The sequence below is a fragment of the Pararge aegeria genome, chromosome 18, assembly GCF_905163445.1.
Source record: "Pararge aegeria chromosome 18, ilParAegt1.1, whole genome shotgun sequence".
In the NCBI taxonomy this organism is placed as follows: Eukaryota; Metazoa; Arthropoda; class Insecta; order Lepidoptera; family Nymphalidae; genus Pararge; species Pararge aegeria.
The window spans coordinates 13912287-13937441 of record NC_053197.1 but is presented as its reverse complement, the minus strand read 5'-3'; the positions used below and the strand labels follow the sequence as shown (position 1 = coordinate 13937441).

The window sequence follows — 25155 nt, the reverse complement described above, 5'->3', positions numbered from 1 at the left end:
GTTTACTTTAATCTTTACGTTGTTTACTAAGGTCCACATCATAATCAAATCACCGTACTGAATTTGGTTGCAGCTGATCATAGCAATTTAAGCTTATCAGTCAAGGACCAATCTGGCTTTTCAGCGTGGAATTGTGGTCAGCATTTTTTGGCACCATTGAAATGGTTGTTAGTTTAGTTGAAACATTAAAAAATCGTTTCACTATATAGTAGTAATATTACTCTTGATATACTTTTAGCTGAAACTCCCAGCAAACACAGCACAATAACATTATTGGATTTTCTTAAACACGATATGAAAGGAAAAGTAATCTTAAACGTTGTGCTGCCACCGTTATCGACTTCATGCAAGATCAAAACTTACAAGGTATTTTTTTTAATTCAGAGCCAAATTAAGTACTTTTTGGGTATGAATTATTTCTGTAACTCTTTAAATAGTTTTAAGTGGAAATGAAAGATGATGATAACAACAAAACTCGGGGCTTAGATTCGTTTGAGCGTTATTTTTAAACCAAAGCGCGTAGAATTATCGTATCTCTAGCTTTAAGTTCACGAATTTAGTTATCACCTCCCTCTACCATCTATAAATTTTACAACAAAAGTACCTTCTTTCTTTGTAAAAAATCAAACAAATTATAAGGATCCGCTGGAGAATGGCCACGTCCATGGCTTTTTATGGAAAGTCCCTATATAATACCTACGAGTATATCCAGCAGTGGACGTCAATCGATTGAGGTGAATCCATTAAAAGCTCTTTGGATACTTTTGATCTCTTAGATCTTTGGATGCTCTTAGAACTTCTTTTCGAATTTTGAGGACCTTTCTTGCGCAACGGTGAGCGGGTCTTCTATTAGCACTGTTATTTAAAATCAGCAAAGGCTAATTATGTTAAATAATACTTATTACAGATAATGCCTCGATCACAGAACGCCCATGCAATCGTTAACGCTGGTATTCTATTTAAATACAAACAAAATGATAATACAATTGAGAAGGCAACAATTGTGTATGGCGGAATTTCACCCAACTTCGTCCATGCCGTTAAAACGGAAGAAAACTTAGTTAACAAAGATCCTTTTACCGACGAAACTTTGCAAATGGCTTTGAAAAATTTACACGAAGAAATTAATCCTCTTGACGTGCCACCGGAACCGTCCGTACGATATAGAAAATTGCTCGCTCTAGCTCTATATTACAAGGTATGTTTGGTTCATTAAAACAGATAACAGAGAATAACATTTTCTTCTTTGCTAGGATTTATTACACAAAATTTAATGAATGGTAATACCTTTTTTGCACCACTCAAAACAGAAAAACACAAAGCATTCGTTTGAACGAACTATTTTGCAACCATATTCCCAAATACTCTTAGCGATAGATAAAAAGTTTTAAACTAAGTACCGAGTAATTTTTTGTGTTAGCTCATTTTTTCTGAATATAACAAAATTTCTTTACTATTTTGTGTTCGATATCCGTTGTTTAATATTGAATTTTAAAATCTTTTTTTTTGTCTTTTTTTTTGGAAGGTTGCAAAAATAAATAATAATAAATCCTACTTTGGAATCTCTTACCTTGAGTTATGGATAAAAATCTAACTCCGTTATCATTTAAAGATTAAGGATGTAGCTTTCCTACTATCTGACGACTTATTTATTTCATTCGTCCGAGTAACTTATATATCCTATTCTATTAGATGTGCTAGACTAGTTAGTCGCAAGGTTGAGTTTTTTTTTTTTTGAAGATAAAATTAAATAAATATGCAATTTACGAGTAAGTCAGATGTTTTTGGTGTTTTGTTTAGTCTGCAAAATAAATAACATAAATATTTTTATGTACCAATATTTAACGGACGAAGCATATGAACCACCTGATAGTAAATGGATAATCATCGCCAGTAACAAAGCAATACGTCGCAGTGTTTATCAACCTGAGGCGTAGGTGCTAAGCCTCATGTGCTTGTAATAACACCGGCAAACACGGCCTTCAGACCAGAACAGCATCTCAACAATGCTGCTTAGCGGCAGTAAGAAGTTTTTCCCCGGAAGAGCTCTGTTACATACTGTCACAAAAAGCTCTAGCAATACTATTATCGGACGGCTGGAAACAGTCTTAAATTAAACAGAAGAATGAAATAATTCAAACTTTGACTATAACAATATATCTCATTGCAGGCTATTTTAAGTTTGTGTCCTGAAGGCAAACTAAATGAAACTTACCGATCTGGTGGGGACGTCATTAAACGGAAAATTTCGAAAGGAATGCAAACATATGACACAGATGAGACCCTATGGCCTCTAAATAAACCTGTGCCAAAATTGGAAGCATTGGTCCAATGCAGCGGAGAGGCAACTTTCGCAAACGACCTGCCAAGTCAAACAAATGAAGTTTATGGATCCTTTGTTACAGCGGACGTAGCACCCGGCAGTATTTTGGCTGGTTTTGACGCTTCTGAAGCTATGGTGAGACTTCTTACTTTAAGTTGCCATAACATTAATAACGTCACTACAATGCCATCCACTGGCATTGTAGTGTTGTTATACGCCCTAGCTTATAGATTTTTCATAACCTTACAAGTTAGCCCTCAACTGCAATCTCACCTGGTGGTAGGTGATGAATAAGCTTCGGTTGTGCAACCATAATTATAAATGAAAAACGCAAAATCCCCCTTTGCTACGTGCGTTAAAATCTACAATAAATTAGATGCAGCACTAAAAAATCATTCCACTCGTTTACTTTAGAAATATCTGGCGCAATGCCCAATGTCTGTGTACAAAATGTTTACTAAAATTATATTATTTATTTTTTATTATAATAACATTGACATTCCCGTATAATTTAGTTAGTTACCTTTCAATGCTTGCTCAACAAGATTTTGTATAAATTCTTTATGACAGAATATGAAGGAATGTTATCTTTATATATATACTAGCTGTGGCCCGCGACTTCGTCTGCGTTTGATTTTGTTTTTAAAGTATTCAGTATCGCTAAGCCTTAAATGAGTATAGTAGTATGACTGTCATGTGACTGTCAATTAATTATAGACAAATAATTTGCAATAGAATAAAATTGCAACTATAACTAAAGATCTAAGCTATCCTATCTCTTAAGTTGGACCAGACTGCTCACGGTGTGCCAATTTAATTTAAAATCGGTTAAGTAGTTTAGGAGTCCATCGCGGACAAACATCGTGACAGGAGATTTATATATATTAAGATTTCTTGTGTGCGTGTGTATGTCACTGAACTCCTCCTAGACGGCTGGACCAATTTGAATTAATTTTTCGGTATGCGTTTGGGTGGCACTCTGGATGGTTTAGATTCACAAATCAGCCCTACAGATGGCGCTGGGGTCAGCTAGTATTATTATAAGACCCTACGAAAGCTAATGTTCAGCGAATACATTTTATTTCATTTCCAATGATGCAGTCTAAGATGGTAACGGGCTAACTTGTAAGGAAACATTTATATTTAACCCATACCACCCCTAATCGGTTTCTACGCGTTACCCGTACTGGAACGCCAAATCGGTTAGTGGCACGTCTTTGTCGGTAGGATAGTAACCAGCCACGGCTGAAGCCTTCCACCAGACCAAACGAGAGAACTGCGCTAAAAAGGTCGCAAAAATTCAGATTCTCCACAAAACTGTTTTTAAAAATCCTAAAGAAAACTTGTGCATTCGCAGAATAGGTATCCCAAATATTAATTCAGGATGAACTTTATACAAATCCGTTCAACTGCATTAAAAGCAGGTTTCCTTAAAAAAAAAAAATATATTAGAATTTTGTGTCTTATTTCCTGTTGATATAGATGACTTTACCAACTGTATTCTTCGTTTGAATATTTGGGGCGTATATCTTATTTTTCAATGAGAAAAATAACTGATTATGTTTATTTATTTATTTTTTTGTAGAAAATTCAAGGCGTTATCGCTTTTTACACTGCCAAAGATGTGCCAGGGAAGAACAGCTTTACTCCGACAGAAATTTCGATAATACACTCAGTAGAAGAAATCTTGTGCTCACGGGAAGTAAAATTTAATGGTCAACCGGTTGGAATTATAGTTGCCAATAGAGAAAAGGTGGCCAACCGTGCTGCTAAATTGGTTAAAGTAGAATATGAGTCAGAATCTTCTAAAACACCTCTACTGACAGTAAAAAACGTTTTATCATCACCAGAGAAAGAAAGCAGAGTTTCTAATGACAAAGTTGTTGAACCAACTGAGGTAGGAAATGATACTAAAACAGTAATTAAGGATGAGCTGATTTTTGAAACTCAATATCATTATTATATGGAGCCGCAAACATGTGTTGCTATACCCACAGAAGATGGGCTTGAAGTTTACTCGTCAACGCAATGGATTGACTTGACGAATATTGCTGTGGCGCAATGCCTAAATGTTCCTGTGAATAGGTACATTTTAATGTTATTACTTAAGTAAAATAAGATTAGGCCGGAGTTAGGAAATTTAAGTTTTTTCTACCGCATGTCTTAGAGAGCTCTAGCATGGTCTAATTAACTTCAGTAAACGACGCTAAGATAATCATGTGACGATAATCGTTACAGTTCACACAATTGAATTGGAGCATGGGGGGGGGGGGGTCTGAGCTCTGAAATTAATGAAATTAAATTCTAACCAACAAATGACCGTAACTGTAAAAGTAAAAACATCGTTATAGTGATCGTTCCAAAATATACAAAATTACCACTTGTCACTGGATATATATCAAAAAATCCAAACACATACGTAATCAAAATGTTAATGGAAATTAAATTATATAAAAACAGTTATCACAACTAATCTTAAATTTGAGTTTAAATAAGTGAGGGAATAGGTGCTAGAGTATATATGTCGGATCTCTATAGTTAAGTTGATGATTCACGCTGAGCGTAATCTATTTTATGACAATTTATTGAATTTGTTACTACAAAAGTAAAAAGGTGTAGAACTGTATCGCTATTTGGTTCCGAGAAAATACAGAAAATACCAATTAACTATAATAGTGATAAAATTTATTAATCTCTGTTCTATAATAATTATTTTTTCTACAGTGTGAATGTAATTGTAAGAAGAGTAGGTGGCGCATATGGTGGTAAAATAACCAGATCTTCTCAAATTGCTTGTGCAGCTGCTATGGTATCACATCTGCAGGGGAAATCGTGCAGATTTATTCTGCCCTTAGAAGACAACATGAGAATCATAGGAAAAAGGGCCCCGACATATTGCAAACTTGAAGTAAGAATAATGAACTTAATAAATCCGGTTAAACCTGAGTTATTTTTGTGGTGCTAAACTATAATTTTGAGGATGAGGAGATTAAAAAAGTATATATAGTTCAATGTTGCAAAGTTAAAGTTATATTGGGCTCGGTTCACAGGTCAGATAACCAACGAATGCTCAAGGTACAATACTTCTAAGATGTTGGAATGCCAACTCTGTGCTAGAAACCGAAGCGTGCCTAATACCACCCCGTTCATACATTCTTCATTGTTACTTCTCATCCGTTTGTTAACTTAAAACTAAAGCTACGAATGCGACACAATTTTCAGATGTAAATGACAGATCACCTCAACGGACGGCTAAAAAAACTTATCAAGATATTAACCATTATACCATTAATTAATTAATACCAAAGAAGTAATTTCGCGATTTCATATTTTTATAATATTATGTGACCAATTTATTTTCCTCCTATGTTTGTCACGGACATGTGCCAGTTTGTTCAATGAACTGTCTGGTCCATTTTATTTGATATTTAAATATGGATAAAATATAAAATCATATTGTGGCTTTAGGTTGTCACACGCATGCTACACGTATTTGTCTAGTGTGTTTGTATTGTTTTAGACAGGATAGCATAGTGTTACCTATATTTTTATCCTTTAAATAACTTTGTTATGTTTAGAATAAACGTTGATAGTCTTCATTATTATCTTTTACACAGTCAATTCATTTCTTCTTTGATCTTTGTCTATTGACCTAGCCAAATTAAAAAATCCTCATGAGGATTTCTATTCTCACAGTAAAATTAATTTGATTTTGTAGTGCGTTTCAACAAAATTTATTTATTCTTGAAAATATTTGTTTTATAAATATAACTTAAAATAAACTATGTAAAACTAAATAAAAACTAAACCGTCTTCGTTTTATCTAGTAATTGTATTCGTTTTTGTATTTAATACAGCCACTTAACCAACATCCAAAAGGGGCAGTTAAAGAATGTGCCCGTTATGACCACTCTGGGCAAATCAGTCTCATTATTATGGTAGGTAGGTACGATTATACCGAAATCGCTACTGCCACCCAGAAAACAAATGATGTTCGGTTTTGCAAACTATGATATTGAAAGAAATACCAAGCGGGTAACAGATAGTTGCTGACTGATTTAGAAAAATTATAATTCTAAGGATTATGATTATGGGTTAGAAGAAGATAATAATGGGGAAAAATGAAGAAACAGTTATGGCTGAATTTTTACTCCCTGAAAAAATGGTATACATGAAACAACACTTCAGAATTCCCTTTGCCCTTACATGTCATTGTAAAGTCATGTAAGAGAGATGTTTGACGGCCGATTGGCGCAGTTTGCAGCGACCCTGCCTTCTGAGTCCAAGGCCGTGGATTCCCACAACTGGAAAATGTTTGTGTGATGAGCATGAATGTTTTTAAGTGTCTGGGTGTTTATATGTATATTATAAATATTAATGTATATTATTCATAAATATATTCATCAGTCATCTCAGTACCCATAACACAAGCTAACTAACTTACTTGGGGGCTAGATGGCAATGTGTGCGTTGTCGTAGTATATAAATATATATAAAAAATAAATTTTGATAACGTTACAAAATTATCTTTTAATAGGCCGGTGTTAATGAAAATGGAGAAATACAGTACCTTAATAACGTATACTATCAAGACAATGGATGTTCCAACAATGAAACAATATCTCCAATGACCGTAATGCATCTCCCTAACTGCTACGAGTCCAAACGTTGGCGCATTGAAGCTTCTAACGCAATTACTGACACTCCGTCGGCTACGTGGTGTAGAGCACCAGGTTTGCCTCTATATGTTATTATATTTTCCTTACGGTATAAATTTTCTTGTTTCAACTTAATCCATAAAAAATATTATAAACAGATATTGGGATAACTTTTCTTGTCGGCATCGTGAGCTATTTACCATTTGGTAGCCAACAGCAAATTTTCTAATAAACCAGCCTAAACTCGGTTGTTCATTGAATATGAATTTTTATAAATAAATATGGTACACACACACACACGAAGCAAGAATATTCTTACCGTAAGAAAATACACATAATAAATTGAATGTTGATAATGTAATCTTCTAAATATGTATTCTCTTTGTTTTTTCTCTAATCTAGGTGTACTTATGGGAAACACTGACCCCCAAGACACGGGATATCCTAGTTTTGGGGTCCGGGATAATTTACGGAAAAAATTTACTTTTAATGAAATAAAAACTATATATAGCGATGCCATCTATGTCAGTAATAGGGCAATAATTATTATTATAACTATTAGTATTTTTGTCCTATAACCGCTGTGATAATAAAAGCTTTAAAAAAACAAAGTTACTACAGTAAGAGTTTTTCTTGCAGCGTCAACAGAAGCTATAGCAATTACAGAATATCTAATGGAAAGAATCGCGCATGATCTAGGTAAAGACCCAATAGATGTTAGATTGGCAAATATGAAAAAAGAAGACAACCCAATCCCAGAACTAATAGATCAATTGAAAAAAGATTCTAATTACGATAGTAGATTGGAAGATGCAAAAAAATTTAATAGTGATAACCGATGGAGAAAACGAGCTCTTAAAATAATGCCCATGACTTACGATCTCTTTCACTTCGGTCAATTTAATTCTTTAATTTCCATTTATCACGGAGATGGTACTGTGTCTGTATCTCACGGCGGCACAGAGATGGGGCAAGGCATCAATACAAAAGCAGCACAAGTATGCGCATATGCTCTTGGCATTCCTCTAGAAAAGATTAGTATTAAACCCAGCTCCAGTTTCACATCTCCAAACTGCATGCCAACTGGTGGTAGCATTGGTAGCGAATGTATTGCATATGCAAGCTTAAAAGCTTGTGAGATATTAATGGATCGATTGAAGCCTGTACGCGAGGAATTAGGAAATCCAACTTGGGAGAAACTTGTGGAAGAAGCGTATAGTCGTGGAGTGTACTTACAAGCATCTTACATGTTTTCTCCAAATGAACCTCTGAAAAATTATAATATTTATGGGGTTGTAGCGTTAGAGATTGAAGTTGATATTTTGACTGGGAACCACGACGTGTTAAGAGTTGACCTGCTTGAAGATACTGGTAGAAGTTTAAGTCCTGAGATTGATATTGGGCAGGTAATTTAAATCTATATTCTTAAGCGGTTTTTCAAATCATCATAAATATCGTAGTTCAGAAATTAATATGTTTGTTTGTTTGTGTGCCCTTCATGGAATATTTGTTTGCAAATTGGAAATAAACTTTTACTTACCTACGTTGTTTCCACTTTAATTTAATTTGGTTAACTCAATACTCCGAGCTATAAACAGTCTATGCATTAAATAATCTAAAAGCGAGTAAAAACCAAACGCAGGTGATGATAAGCCTCATGTGAAAGTTATTCATGATAAAAAAAATGCTATAAACTAAATCATTATATATATTGTTGTTAATGTGTAGTGTGAAAAGAATCGCCGATGTGAGACTACGAAATAGTAAAAAAAAACTTAAAAGTAGACTTTTACGAATCTTTAAAGCACTCTATTGGACTTAGATTACTATTGCTACAATACCACTTTTTTGCTACACATAGATAGATTGTGAAAATGATAATATTATCAACGCTTTCAGATCGAAGGAGCTTTCGTAATGGGCTTAGGTTATTGGACTTCAGAAAAAATTGTATACGATGATAAAACAGGGAAATTGCTAACCGACCGAACTTGGACTTACAAACCTCCTGGTATAAAAGACATTCCCGCAGACTTCAGAATTTATTTTCGACGAAACTCCAGCAATCCGAATGGAGTTTTACATTCGAAAGGTAATATAGAATTTGAATATATCGAGATATTAAGCCGAACCCGGGGCTGCTTATTATTCTAACCAATTTATGAAGGCCATACAGATATTCGAAAATCAACGTCTTAAAAATCTAGTTACTGTTACAAAACAAATCTCCAGTAAAAGTCATAAAAACTTTTTTTACTCGTGCAACACCTGCCCGTAAGTTTTTTATAACTCTTAAGGGAGATTTTTCCATTTTACATCATCTGCCTTCTTATTGCATAGCCTATGCATACCCAATGTGCACGCCACTGCCCCTTGAAGCTGCGTGGTGGGTCTGTACTCGAAAACCCCCTCTCCCATGAAAGAAGAAACCACCAGCACGGTTAGCATGGGGAGGAGACCTTTATCTCCCCGGGGAAAGGATACAAATTTATCTTTTCCCACACCTTTATCAACTCCCAGAGCACTGGCGCACAAGTGGAAATAATATTCAAATAATATATGTGTAATGAGAAACGGGGATAAACCTCTATTCCATGTTCCCGTCCTCTAGCAGGCGAACACGTTAATTATATCCCTTGTGAGAGGATATAATCGGGGGATATAATTTTAGTCTCTTCCCCGTGATAGCCCTGCTGGGAGAGGTAGACTCCCAGCCACATGGAGATCCAATGTTCAGAGGGAGGCTTAGCATCTCGCCTGTGACAACAAAGGACAAACAGACTCCTTCTACGTATGACCCAATCAATCAATCAAAAATACTTTATTGCACTCAAGAAAAAAAAAAAAAAAGAGAACAAAGGTACAAGTCAATTAAATTTGTGTAACAAAGGCGGCCTTATCACTTATAGCGATATCTTCCAGGCAACCATTATGAGGAATTGGCTCACATATGAATCCTTATAGCGGTGCGCAAAACTCTAAGAATATATACATATTAATAATTACAAAGACAGTACATATATAAAATAAAATAAAATACTATGTGGTAAAATAAATAATACTAAAACTATATATAATAATGTTAGCGGTACAGAAAGTAATTGTGGAATATAATAATCATACTTACCGTTTTAAATAATAATTCTTTAGACGGGTCTTAAAAATCTTGTGTGATTTAGCGTAACGAATGTCACGTGGAAGACCATTCCACAATTTATCTGCCTTGATAGTAAATGACTCATTGTAACAGTGCGTACACCCAGTATACGTAGACGGAGACCCGACCCTAAATAAAATGGGATAAGGGCGAGAAGAAGAAGAGTTGCATTGTAAAGATATTTTATGGAATGTTGAGTGACATCTAGGCTTATTTATGTACCGTTAAAATTCAAGATTCCTATTGCATAGGTCTAAATCTCCTTAGTAAAATGGAGGACAGAATCTGCACGGCTAGCGTGGGCAGGAGACAACTATATTGTAACACTTGTTCCCACAGCAACAGGGGAACCAGCGTTCTGCCTGGCAGCTGTTGTAACGCACGCACTACGTGACGCAGTACGCGCTGCAAGATTGGATGCCGGATATGACGATGTTTGGGTGCATATTGGTAAGACTATTCAATTTCATTATGCTTTTTTACGTCGCGCAAGGTGCTGGAATGGCTATCCCGCATCGGTAAACGCAGAGTTGGTCGCTCGCAACGAGGTGGACAGACGACATCAATAGAGTTGCCAAGGATGTGATTCTTGGAACTCCATGCAAAAGACCTAAGTCCAGAAGTGGAGTCTTATCTAGTAGTAAGTAAAAATGCAGCCTAAGATGGTAGCGGGCTAGCTTTGGGGTGTGGCAGTTATATAAAACCCACAATCATAGTCGGTGTCTTTGTCAGCAGGGTTGTTAGCCACGATCGAAGTCTCTCACCTGACCAGTAGGCCTGAGACATTGGCCTAAATTGACACTAAATTACCACTGTGGAAAGTTTATTCATTTATTTATTTATTTATTAAGGACACTAACAATATACATATTTACCATATACAGTAATAAACTTGTACAATATTTAACACATTCCCTTATACGTGTATGTACATCTATAACAAGTGACCATGACATTCACAAAAATTAATAATAATAATGACATGTAAACACAGCAAAACTAAAAATAATCATAAAGATAAAAATAGATAAAGGAAGGAAGGTTGTAACAAAATAACCTGTTACACCCATACTTTGCATTCTGAGTGCTAAGTTTCCAACTGAGTTCATTTTAACTCTATTTAACAGATATAATAATGTAATGTAAAAATTTTTATTGGGCGTTTTTTGAAGGCAACTTTATCATGGTGGAGTTGTAGAGTTATATGTGACAGCTGATCGCTCGAGGAAGTACTAGCGCTGTGCTTATTTCTGCTGCAAAGCCGCAGTGTTGCAATGTTGTCTTCCGGTCTGAAAAGCATGGTTGCCGGTGTAAACGCCTCAGGTTGTTGAACGCGAGCAGCACTCAGTGGCGTGCACTTCATACATGCACAAAAGCACTGCATACCCTGACATTTTCATATAACTGGCAAAGGAGGAGGATTTTGCCATTTTATGCCGTTTTACTTCTTTATGCTTACCCTGGTCCAAATTTCTGTGCACGCCACTGGCAGCACTTTGTAGGACTTGTTCCTTATATGCCCTGTAAAGTGCTGCTCTGGTTTTCCGGGTCAATATGCTTGGTCCGCAAATAATGACTATAAATAAAAAACTTTCCACAGTGGTAAGCTCAGTGAAACCAATTGGGTGTCAACAGATATTAAGAAAAATTACGGATATTCTGAAATTGACCTTCTAGGAATCGAATCCTAAGTGTAGATGCTTTACCAATTTACCCCATTTTGGCGCGTAGTACAAGTTAACTTTATATTTGTATTCCAGAACATCCTTGTACCACGGAGAACATATTCTTGGCGGTAGAACACAAACTGGACCAGTTCAAATTGAAATAAACTGCCTTATTTCGTCGTTTGTATTTATTTTATGTAGCTAACCGTAGTAGTCTTACCAATATTTAACAATCGGTATGTCTTTTATGTTTTTAAGTTATAGTATCGCTAGGTGTTATCCTAAAGTTAAGGTTTCATATAAAACTAGATGTTACTTTGTCCATGTAGAATTCTCGCTAACCCTTTCCTTTCATTTCTTTTTTTGGGAGCATCGCAGCTGATATTCACCGGGGGATGTGGGCGAGTAAAGCTAGCCATGAGTAGAGCACGATATTGGCGGGAAGGGTGACCGTCGGCCTAAGGTTTCCTACTGCGAGGGCTCGGATTTCGGCTTAGGTCGATGTTTCCGACTGAGTGGACTTTTGGACTACGGTTAAGTCCTAACGCCCCCGTGACTGCGGTAAGGACCCACTTCCGGATGCTGTCAGAAATCGGGGCGGCGGGGGGATTTTGTGCAGGCGGGGTATGTGTGTTACCTAATTTTGGCACTGCTGATAGTGAAAACCATTCAAATATGAATACTGATTAAAACTACAGTGCCTAGTAGTAGATAGCACTTAGACTAATAATAAACTGTATACTACAATTTCAGCATTGGCAGCACATTGGTAAGATTTTTTTTTTTATGTCATACATAGACAATATAGATATCTTTATTCTGTAATTGTTAAAATAATTTACGTAATAAGAAAAAAATAAGTATATAAATTAAATTAACGAATTAGTTTGGCCATCCAGAGGGGCAATGCTGCCAGCATCTTAGGAACTGTGCCTCGCTGCGGTGGTTTCGAGGACGTTTTAGATTTTATTTAGTTTTTAAATAGTTTATTTTAGGTTATAGTTATGTATTAATAAAAATTATATTCTATGTGAAGTAAAAATTAAATTAATCAAATAAATATCACACGCATTTTATTTTAATATATACACACCAGCATATTTAGCGGAACATAAAAAAGTTCCATAATTAAAAAATATGGTTTTGTTTCAAAATCTACTTACTACACTTCTTTTGTTATTTAAAGTTTCATTTGTTTTACTTAAAATGAGTTCACATTAAGAACAGATTTTGCGAGGAAAGGCTATTTGTGAAAATTTTGGAATCATTATGGAACTTTTCATCTAACAGGGAAAAGTGAAAATTAATATTAAAATAACAATTAATTAAATTTGAAAAATTCCTCCACGTGCTCTTATTAAAGTTTCTGCCCGTCTAGGCATACTGAGAATGATGTTATCGATGGTCTCCTGGGATATTCTCCGCCATTCCTCAACTACGGCGATTTGCAGTTCACCCACGTTCGCTGGAGCTGGAATTCTGGACTTAACTTATCTTTTCAGCAAGTCCCAAACGTGCTCTATTGGGTTCATATCCGGTTATCTCGCCGACCACTCCATAACAGTGATATTCATATCATTAAGATAAGCTTGAGTTACCCGGGCGGTATGCGGCCGAGCATTATCCTGCATAAAAACAAAATCGTCACCGTTATATGGGGCAAACGGTACGACATTTTCATCTAAAACTTCTCTGATATAGTGGTCTGCAGTTAGACTCCCTCTGTCAATCACTACCATGTCTGTGCGAGCTCCCAAACAAATGCCCGCCCAAACCATTATTGATCCACCACCGTATGCAACTGTAGTTTCAAAATTTGTCTGAATGTATCGTTCTCCTTTGCGTCTGTATATTCTTTGCCTGCCGTCAATTTGATTTAAGAGAATTCTGCACTCATCACTAAACAATACTACCTCCATTGGTCCGCGGTCCAAAGTCGATGTTCCTGAGCAAAAGTTAACCTGTTTCTACTATGATTTACCTCGAGCCTTGGAGCCTTGGCGGGCACAAATGAACCCAAACCAGCTTCTTCGAACCTTCTTCGTACCCGACGCTCACTTACGGTCTCACCCCGCACTGCTTCTAATTCATGTCGGGCTTGGACGGCCGTCAAACTGGAGTACCTACGTACACGAAGGTTTGAGCATTTCTTCGCATTTCGAGTGCCCTGGCAATCTCCGTCAGGCATAATTCAGTCTTCAACTCCATAAAGATATTGGATATTGGATAGAAGCAGGATAAAGATACGCGATTAAGAAAAACAAACAAAAAACAGTATTTCAATAGAATTTTAAACTCAGAAGGAAGATATACTCGAAGTTCCAGATAAGTCTGGAGCGAAATTGGAATAAAATTAAAACAATTGCATAAAATGTGATGTTCAGTTGTTTTCTTAATTTGAAAATTTTTTTTTTGAAATTTAATGACGTATAAACCAGCATACCATATATATACCAGCAACCTTTTTTATGTTCTGCTAAATATGCCGGTGTGTGTATATACTCCCACAGTTGCTTACGGGCTATTTTATTAAGTTATAATTTGGTGTCTGATGCTTGAACCAGGTAAAACATATGTCTCAAGCCTTCAGCCCCTTTCCCCGAGAGAAAAATATACAAGAATGAATATAGTTATCGTTGAAGTAATGTTATAATTACAGTTATTCGATAATAAATGTCAGAAACAATTTAAAGTTGTTTAGAATTAAGGTCGCGTAGGCGTTCTTGCCCTACTATTTGTTGTCTGTTTATAAAAGACTTTAAAAACCTTATTGGAAAACAATTCGTTTAAAATATTCACGGCACCACCCGTCAGTTCCACTTGAACTTATAAAAGAATCATAACCAATCCTTTGTGTGGGAATACACATTCACCATACGGAATATTAAGTTATTTGCTTATACTCAAAGAGGATGCGGTGGTAATTCTAACTACAAGTTAGAATTACCACCATCTTAGGAAAAACTTTGTTATCAATCTTTATAATCTGATCTGATATAATCTTGAGCGTGAAAGGAGTTTCTTTTTTATTTATTTAATGGAAAATCAACAGGTTACTATAACTCTTATAAAACTTAACAAAAAATGAAAAAAAACATATTAATATTATATAGTAGAACCACTTAGAGACTGCCACAACTTGCGAATAAAAAACTAGAATATCAGAAAGAGAAAAAACGATTAAGAAGAGAGACATGAGAGTATGAGCTGTAAGATCCATCAAGCTGTGGCATAAACTAGCCGGATCTAGTGCCGCGGACAAAAACATACATTTTAGAATTAATGAAAAAAAATATATATATTTCAATTATATATAAAAAAATATTAAATGCTGACAATATATACCAAAGAACAAAACTAGCTAAACTCATACAAAAAAGAGCAAAGGAAGAAAGAAAATACTAAGTTTAAACAATACGTACACAGTATTGCGATAGGAAGTGGTACTTAAGTTTTTTTTTATTTAGGAAGACTATCCCCTATAATGTCTATGTGAAGCACTTTATTAATCATAATCATTTTTTTGCAAAAAACGTCAAATTATAGATGTTACAAAAAGTTATACAGAACAATGTTCAGCCCATTTAAAGGCATGCATCTTATTAATCCGGTCGTTTATCTGTATGTTAACTCTGTACAACAGCATTACTCTGTACAACGGCTTGTATAGAGTAATGCTGTTGTACAGAGTTAACATCCTATTAATAGGTGCTGAGACCCCTAGATTTAGATTTAGAATAATTCATTTTAATCATCATTACTTCAACCGTTCACTGCTGGACATATGTATCTTGTACGGAGTTCCAATATTCAGTGCGGGTCTTCCAGCGGCTCCCAGCGACTCGTTTGATGTCGTCTGTCCACCTAGTTGGGGAACGTCCAAACCTGCGTGCGGGATCGCCAGGACCTTGCAACCACAACGTCCATCGGTTCTCCTTTTTATGCTTCCATCGGTTAACCTTTTTATGAAAAATAAAGACAGTTAGTAATAAAAATAACCAAAATACTTGCAAGATCAGTATAAGAAGCGGCGATGGCCTAGTGGTTAGGACTTCGGCTCCATTTCTTCGGCACGTATACGTTCACGGCCAAATGGTATCAGCAGGGCAGCATCCCTGTTTTATGAGTCCATGGGCATGGGTTCGATTCCCACAACTTGAACATGTTTGTGTGATGGACATGAATGTTTCCAGTATCTGGGTGTTTAATTGTATATTATAAGTATTTATGTATATTATTTATAAAAATATTCGTCAGTCATCTTAGTACCAATAACACAAGCTACGCTTACTTCGGGGTTAGATGACGATGTGTGTATTGTCGTAGTATATTCATATTTATTTATTTTATTGTTTATAATGAAGAAATTACAGCCCGTGGGTAACTCCCATACCCGCGTTACCGCGTTACTGCGCGTCGCACAACTTTTGGTTTATAATAATAGCTCATATAATATACTATTCAGCTCTTGCTACCCCAGATTTGAGAATTGGGAGGTCTACACAATTCGGTTGGCCTCATTCTCTATAGGATTAAATACTTAATTGTGGCTCATTATATCTTCAAAGCTTTAAACGATTTCAGAAGGGTTAGCCCCTTTTTAAATATTGACAAACTCATAAAGAGATTGTTGAATGAACTTAATTGTTGAATGAGAACGATATTCTCGTTCGAACGATTTTACTGAACGCTTTTATTGAGCAGCAGACAATAATTTAAAAGTTACTTCTGCCTGGACTGTAACAGAATGAATGCTGCACATTTTTTATATTTATAGGTACTCTTTACTGTGTTTTTTACTGTAGTAAAGTAAAATTTTAGGAAAATAATAAAATAATAGAAACACGAAGTATGGAGTTGAACTTGCCCACAAACTTGCACAGTTGCCCCGATACCCACCATCCTTATCTATCCACTAGCTTTGCTCTCTTCATGACGTTGATCCATCTTCAGGGCTGGCATACGTTTGGCAATGGATAAAATTTAGTTGTCCACTTGCCAAAGCCAATAATAGGAAAAAGTTTCCTCCCGTTTGATAGTGCACTTATATTATTTGCATATTATTTCCACCCTAACGCTAATGCTCACGGGTGAACTGGTGGAGAAGATAAAAGTGTTGTCCTTTATCCGCGGAGAAAATATCTCCTGCCAATGCTAAGGGATAGAACTTATTTACCACCTGCCAAAGCACGTCAATAGACACGTTAAAAGGGGAAGTTTCCACCCGTTTGTTTTACACGTATATTCATCATCATCATCATCATATAAACTCATTACCGGCCCACTACTAGGCACAGATCTTTTCTCACAATGAGAAGGAGTTAAGGACGCAGTCCATCCCGCTAGCCCAGCGCGGATTGTCGGACTCCAAACACCTTTGAGAACATTACTCAACGACGGCCGATTGGCGCAGTGGGCGGCGACCCTGCTTTCTGAGTCCAAGGCCGTGGGTTCGATTCCCACAACTGGAAAATGTTTGTGTGATGAACATGAATGTTTTTCAGTGTCTAGGTGTTTATATGTATATTATAAGTATTTATATATATTATTCATAAAAATATTTATCAGTTATCTTGGTACCCATAACACAAGCTACGCTTACTTTGGGACTAGATGGCGGTGTGTGTATTGTCGTAGCGTATTTATTTATTCATTTATTATGGAGAACTCACAGGCATGAATGAATGAATGAATACACTTTTATTTTACACCAAAGAAAAAAAATTGTTACGGAGATATAAACGTAGAGCAAGAGAGTACAATTTGGTGGCCCTATCGCTTCATGGCGATTTCTTCCAGGCAACAAAAGGAAAAAACAGAAAAGAGGTAGGTGAGGTACAAATAGGATATAAACATACCTGAAATTACCCATAATTAATGTAATCAAGGCATGCAAGTTCACTGACGATGTTTTCCTACACCGTTGCACGTATATTATTTGGATATTATTTACACGACCCATGCGCCCATACTCACAAAGTGGATAAAACTGTTGGAGAAGATAAACATTTTCTACTTTTCCCGTTGAGAAAATGACTCCCGTTCATGCTAGAAAGTGCATGTGCTACTTAAGTACTGACATAAAGAAGTATGATTGAATTGAGAACCTCCTCTTTATGAACATTTTATTGGCTTCGTTAGAAAGAATATGACGTATTTCAAATGATTGTAACGATATCCACCACTTATTTAGGGGCGTGACGGGTACAATGAATACAAAAATGGAAAGGATTTTTTTATTTACTACTGAAAGAACACTATATTCATATCGACGACTTTATTAGTATATATTTACTTTTTTAAAGTATTTAATGTATGTTAAAGTATTAAATATATATTAGTTTATTTTAATAACCCTTATTAGTTTTTTTTGAAGTATTAACCCTTTAGGGGGTAACTCGATTTTTTTTCTGACGCTTACCCCAGACGTGTAGTGTAGACTGTGTACTTTCGACTATTTAAAAATAATAATTTGGATTGATCGTAAGTATATATCATAAATTCCACGCTTCTTGACTTATACACCAGCTAGTGGCAAATATCATAATCAATTAGGATTGTTTATTTCCAATATTTTCAAATGGATCAATTGTGAATATAAAATTGAATAAAAATTCAACAATTTAAAAAAATAAATTGAATTGAAATGATTTTTGAAAATCTCTAAATATACCTGTTTATTTATTACTTTTATAATAAACTAGCGTACCCAGTACACCAACCCAGTACCAGTAACAGCGTTTATACATTTTTAATTTAAGTCTCATAATATTTTAAACGATTTATTTCTCTCCGTATTCATTCTCTTTTAATCTCTTCTCGAGCGGGTGAAGATCATTATCTACAGCCATGTACACCCAACAATAGAATATCATCATGGTAAATAAAAGCTGTATTTGACAGTTTGACAGTTAAAAAATAGGAGTGCTCCGATCGTCACCAAAGTTTACAGGATTACTCGCCAGGTCAATCCGGAGAAACATACCCACACACTTTCTCTTTTATATATATAGATAGATAGATAATTGCGCGTAAAGGTTACACGCACACACTTTTTATTTTACTTGTCATTTTCCTTTGAGTTGTAGGCAAATAATTTGTATTATATAATGATTGATATATATATTTTTTTAATTTGGTTATATTTGTTATGTGTGTATATTTTACTACTTCTTCTATATTATTTATATTCTTCTATATATGATATTTGTTAATCATATTATGTATGATGTATTCAATAATGTATTAGTATTTAGTTATTCGCATTTATGCATTTTAACATTTTTGTATAACCTGCTGTACATTCTCCTCTTTCTTTCCTAATTCTAAGGTTGCCGGTCAGAGATCGCTGTTGAGCGATAAGGCCGCCTTTTGTATTCTCATGTTTCTTGTTCATTCTTGGTGTTTGTACACATCGTAGAACTGAATTAAAATGCCTTTGACAATATAATGGAGAATTTAGAGGCCCCTCAGGCATGCAGGTTTTCTTGCAATATTTTCCTTTGCCGTTGAAACCAGTGATATTTAATTGCGTAAATCAAAAACGCACATTAATCTGTGAAGTTAAAGATGCGTGCCGGGAATCGATCTCGGTTCCCCCGAAAGGGTACGAAACCCTAACCACTAGACTATCACCGTTTTTAACTTACCACTGAATCATGAAGTTACCACTGTTCAACACAACTGTACCACTGCAGCCCGCCCATTTGAAAGCGCTGCAGGATTGTTCCAAGTTAACGGCCAGGTGTCTCCGTGTACACACAACACATCGCACGTATGTACTGAAACTTTCTTCCTTTAAACAGAATTATAAAATATTTTTCAATCGAATTAATTCTCATGTTAAAAAGTAGGAGCTTTTCAGAGAGTTAAATTACATTATATTAATCTCTTTACTCTATCTTTCTACGTTCCATAAGTATGAATGCAATGTATCCAAATAAACTCTTAAGACCACAGAATTAAGAAAATAAAGAAACCGTGTACACGACTAATATTAAGACATTAAAAACCACTTCACTTTAGCAGAGTTTCTCGAACGAACGGTTAGTCACTGGTAATTACTTTACCTATATGGTGTAATCGTTTACCATAAAATGGGAATATGGGAGAAATTTTGCAAGCAAGCAATATTCCGCGGGTGTAAAGTGGGAAATTGTGGGGCATTTTCACTGTTTTTGGGCACAATTCACTGCATACAACAATGAATGATTCAGGTTTCTATATTTTCTTAAATCAGTGTTTAAGACCTCGCTTCGCTTTGGCAAATTAGAGTGGGATAGGAGATCACGAATGGATAAGGATTTTTTTAAAGCCTTGAGACCTTTCCTTTTTAGCATAAATACGAATAGTTCAATAGAACGGAATGCAAGCTATCTCAGCTATTTAGAGAATTTGTACGAGTATGTTAATTAACAATTTCGGGACGTGAATTAGACGTTATCGCTGGATCAAGATTTCTTTTAACTCTGCGATCTTTCTCTTTTTAACATAAACTAGCTGACCCGTGCAACTTCGTCTGCACCAAATCGGTTGTTACCGGAGAACACGAATAAAATGACATTTTCTAAAAATTAATCCTAGCTAGATCGATTTATTGCCCCCGAAACCCCCTTTATACTAAATTTTTCTAAAGATTCCGAGATTCCAATTATATATATATATATATATATATATATACATATATACAAGAATTGCTCGTTTAAAAATATACTTAAGATACGAATGCTATAATAAAACTGAATGCAAGCTATCTCCTATTTAGTGCAATCGTATGTACTCAATTTTGTGTGTGATCTAAAACTGTCTCTCCTATGAATAGTCTGCGGATTAATATGATGATGACACCATTTCAGACGTTGGTGCCCCTGTCAGAACATCGATCTAAAAAGTTTTAATAATCTGGGATAAAAGCTACCATACGATACAAGATAAAATATGTATTTTTTATCTTTCACAGGAATAAATGGCTATTTAAAAAGGTGCTACAGCAGCTTCGTCGACCCGTCGTTGGAAGTGGTAGGTTTATTTTAATTTCATAAAACCATTATTTTTATTCCACTACAAGTTAGCACGAACTGAAGATGCAAGTCTGGTGGGAGCGGGCTAACCTGTTAGGGAGTAAGGTAGTCTTCTCGGTTTCTAAGCGTCATCGCACCGGAACACTTAAACGATTGGCGGCACGTCTTTGTTGCAAACTTGTTTTAAACTGCACGTAGAGTATCATTGGATCGGAATAGAGTAGAATACTTTATTGGGCACAAAGAAACAAGAACAATTATAATGGTATACAAAAAGACACATTAGTTATTAGTTAAATGATCCAAGCAATTGTTACAGCAATCTGTGGTTAGATAAAAAATTGTCGATATGTAGAAATTGGAAAACTTCTGCCCCTATACTAGGATTTAACCTGTATTATAGGAGGCAGTGCACTTCAAGTGCAACACTTAAGAATAGGAACATAATTATAATTATCTTTATGATAACAGTGAACAAATGTTTGGAACAAAAAATGGAATAGTTTACACGCGAAGAATTTAATATGTGGGCGAATCCTACAAATTAATAATGTCACTTTTATAATTGAATAGAATAGAAATTATATTCAGCGCATTAAATAGAGTACCTAATCGCTACTGTGTAATTAGCAGCATTTTATTGCAGTTTAATTGCAGATAAATTACTAGAAATACTTGGTGTTAGTAGAGAATTATAAACTTAACCCGAGTCAGTTAACACATAACATTTCTGTTATGTGAAGAAATGTTATGTGTTAATTGATTTAAATTGTTACTAATAACTTATTTTTGGTACAACAACTATTTGGTCTTAGTATTCGAAAAAAGTATTTTCCTCAGAATTTTTAACGCCTATGTTTGTTAATCAGTCGAGGCTAAGGCATTTATAGTTATAAGAAAAAAAATGTGGCAGTGATAGTTTAGTGTCTTCGGCCTCCCTTTCGGAGAACCTAGTTCAATCAACGGCCTCTAACTTTTGAATGAATGAATGAATATACTTTTATTGCACACCACAAAAAGTACACTTTGACAGCCGAGTGGCGCAGTGGGCAGTGACCCTGCTTTCCGCGTCCAAGGCCATGGGTTCGATTCCCACAACTGGAAAAATGTTTGTGCGATGAACATGAATGTTTTTCAGTGTTTGGGTGTTTATATGTATATTATAAGTATTTATGTGTATTATATTCATAAAAATATTCATCAGCTCTCTTAGCACCCATCACACAAGGTACGCTTACTTCGGGGCGATGTGTGTCTTGTCGTAGTATATTTAGATTTATTTATTTACTTACTATTCGGAGTTCTGTGAGTCTTAATTTAAGCAATGAAATATCACTTGATTTAAAAATAACGGTAATGTCAAACATCGTGAGGAAACTTGCATGCCAGAGAGTTCTCTATGATGTAATTTATAGTTGTACCGAGTAATCTATAGCATTTTCTTCTACGCCTTTGGTTGCCTAAAAGAGATCGCTATTTTCTCCTTCTTCTTTTATCTCGTGGGGCAGTCTCCGTACTTAGATGGCCGGAACCATCGGTTGCACGTAGTGCCGCTGGTACGGCTTCTCGCTTGTTCACTCCTGGCAGCCGAGCTCACTCCAGAAACTTAGCAGGCCTCCCAGTTCGCCAAGTGAAGAGATCGTCTTCCTTAATGTTCTACCTTAATGCTCTATTGGATTTGATTTGTAATTTTCTATGTTGTGTGCAATAAAATAGCTATTAATTTATTTATTTTTATTTAGTTACAAGTATTGTTTAATATATATTATGACTATATATTAAACTTTTTATTGAGCACAAAAGATCCTGGAGGGTCGAAGTGCATCCGCTGAAGCGGGCCTCATTACAAGATAGATAGATGACTATATATTTAAAGAATGAAATTTTATGTCCTGATACAAAATTTTCCTCAGGAAGTTTATTTTAGAGAGGAGACCCGTGGGCCTTGCCCTGTAGTGTTCCTGTAATCAGTTGATGATGATGAGGGAGAATGTAGCGCAGGTCTCCCCGGGAACCTACGGGACTAGACTGTGGTGTGCGGAAGTCTTTACAAAAGACCTACGTCCAGCAGTGGTCGTACATGTGGTCAGTGGATGGCTACGTAAATGTTTCTTTCTATGTTTTGTTTACATCAAAATCTTCATTAAATCACCGCTTTTAATTCACAGAATAACCGTGACATTCAACTTAATTTGTATTAAATAATGCAAACGCGAAATGAGCGTCGCAATAATATGAGCGTTACGTATGTGAGAAATCGACATGTGGCTGTGCACCCATCGATTCCTAGATATTTCTGTAATGAGTTTATAATAGCTCAACTTTATTCATTGATCATAGGTTAGTGGCAATAACCTTAACGTAATTTTTAAATGGTGCAGTTATTAGAACCACTTTGTCCCAGTAAAAAAACTTCTTTTTTTTTTGTTATTAAAACCTGTTCTATTAAACGTATTCTAATATTACTTATATAAACAGCAACGTACCAAGGTATGTCAAAACTTTCTCTGTATTTTTGTCCTTCTGAATAAGTACGTGAAAGATCTTTATAATTTTCTCCTGACTACATCTATAATACCTAAATAAAATATAAAATTAAAAACTTTTATCACATTACCTTATTTTATTTAGTACTACCAAAATATTTTATTTATTTATCATAGGTAGGTAGTAGGTACATGTACAAGTAAAGTAAAGTATTTATAATAATTATACAACCAAACGCGTACCTCACATCTTATATTGGTGAGGATGTAATCATTTATAGAATCCAAGTTGCAAAGTACAGACACAGCTTCGATTTCTTCAATTTCGTTACCATTTAACTAGGTATGAATACATTTCAGTAAACTTTCATTGAAGCAGATAGCCATCCTCCATTCGGACATCCTCGCGTCTCAGCCTTTAACTTTGCAGAGTTATGTGCTTTTATCATTTTAGGAATTTAAAATAATGCTTTTTTCTTATTTCACTACAATTTAGCCCTTGCCTGCAATCTCACCTGTTGTTAAGTGATGATGCAGTCTGAGATGGTAGCGGGCTAACCTGTAAGGGAGTATTATTGTCATACTCCTACTAGGTGTCTACGCGACATCGCACCGGAATACTAAATCGCTTAGTGGCACGTCTTTTGAGCAGGGTGGTAACTAGCTACGGCCAGAGCCTCCCACCAGACCAGAGCAGAGAAAATTCAGAAATTATAAATTCCCGAATTGCCCCTGCTGGGAATCGAACCCAGGACCTCCTGCTTTAATTCACAGCGCTCACCGCTGCGCCAGGGAGTGCGTCAGATATGGTCGAATTAAATTTACATCTTGAGGAATCCTGCCTGAGAGTTCTCCAGAACATTATCAAGGGCATGTGAAGTCTACCACACTAGGCCGCACTAGGCCAGCGGCCACCCTTCTCATTCAGAATGGAGACTTATGCCCTATAATAGGCCAGCAATGGGTTGAGGCTGAGAATTAATTTGCTGTTCTAGATTGCTCAAATAGATAACTCAGATCTACGATTCAAAGTTTTTTTAACATTCTGTTTTTCTCGAAGGAAAAATGCAACTACAAAAGCACGTAAAGATCGCGGCTGGCTGCGCCGGCGCCTCCATTTTCGGCATCCTATTCGGCTGGGTTATCTTCCCTACCGTGTTGAAAAGCCAGTTGAAAAAGGTAAGTCAACTTTTCAGTCGAAATTTGTTTACACACACACACATAGAGATGTGGGAGGAAGTCTTTGGCCAGCAGTGGGATTTAAATGGGATGATGATGTGTTTTCGGTCAAGAAATTTTCAGTACCAGCCCGGATTTAGATAATAGGCGGTGTCTTCTACCGTGGTTCGGCGAGCATCTTTAGCCATTTGTCCCGGTTATTAATAAATAATAATAAATAAAAAATAAAAAAGCCTTTTATTTCTTCATACATTTACATAGTTTCATATTTATCCTTAATTTTAACCCAGATAAGCCTACTGTCCTATATTTAGGACAGTAGAAATAAAAAAAAATATCAGAATACCCTCTTTATCTAAGATTATTTAGTCTTATGATTTGCAGTAAGAAACGTGTCAGCTTTATTAGAAAAAATAAAAAGACAGTTATTTTAACAGTTTTTACCTTATATTTTACCTTATAAGTGTGTAATAAAAGTGCGTTGCAGACATGGCAAATGACAGGTATGTATAAAAAATTATATTTTACTCGTGAGTTGTTTTTTTCTGTGTTAATATCTAGTTGATAACCTTAACTTTTGTACTAAATAAATATTCTAGCAAAATAATATAAATAAATTACGTATAACTTGTTACAAATACTAGCGTACTATATATAGGACAGTA

At 35.6% G+C, this 25155-nt stretch overlaps 1 protein-coding gene across 1 annotated transcript in view; it reads left to right on the top strand.

Moving 5' to 3' along the window:
* The window catches only part of LOC120631545 (xanthine dehydrogenase/oxidase-like), a 44461-nt gene that overhangs the window by 5544 nt on the left and 13762 nt on the right, over positions 1 to 25155 (top strand). Inside the window, 10 exon segments of the mRNA XM_039901174.1 lie at positions 908 to 1198; positions 2171 to 2458; positions 3909 to 4408; positions 5048 to 5231; positions 6861 to 7056; positions 7621 to 8387; positions 8881 to 9073; positions 10478 to 10588; positions 11899 to 12015; positions 24372 to 24490. Of these exon segments, the coding sequence (XP_039757108.1) occupies positions 908 to 1198; positions 2171 to 2458; positions 3909 to 4408; positions 5048 to 5231; positions 6861 to 7056; positions 7621 to 8387; positions 8881 to 9073; positions 10478 to 10588; positions 11899 to 12015; positions 24372 to 24490 (2766 nt within the window).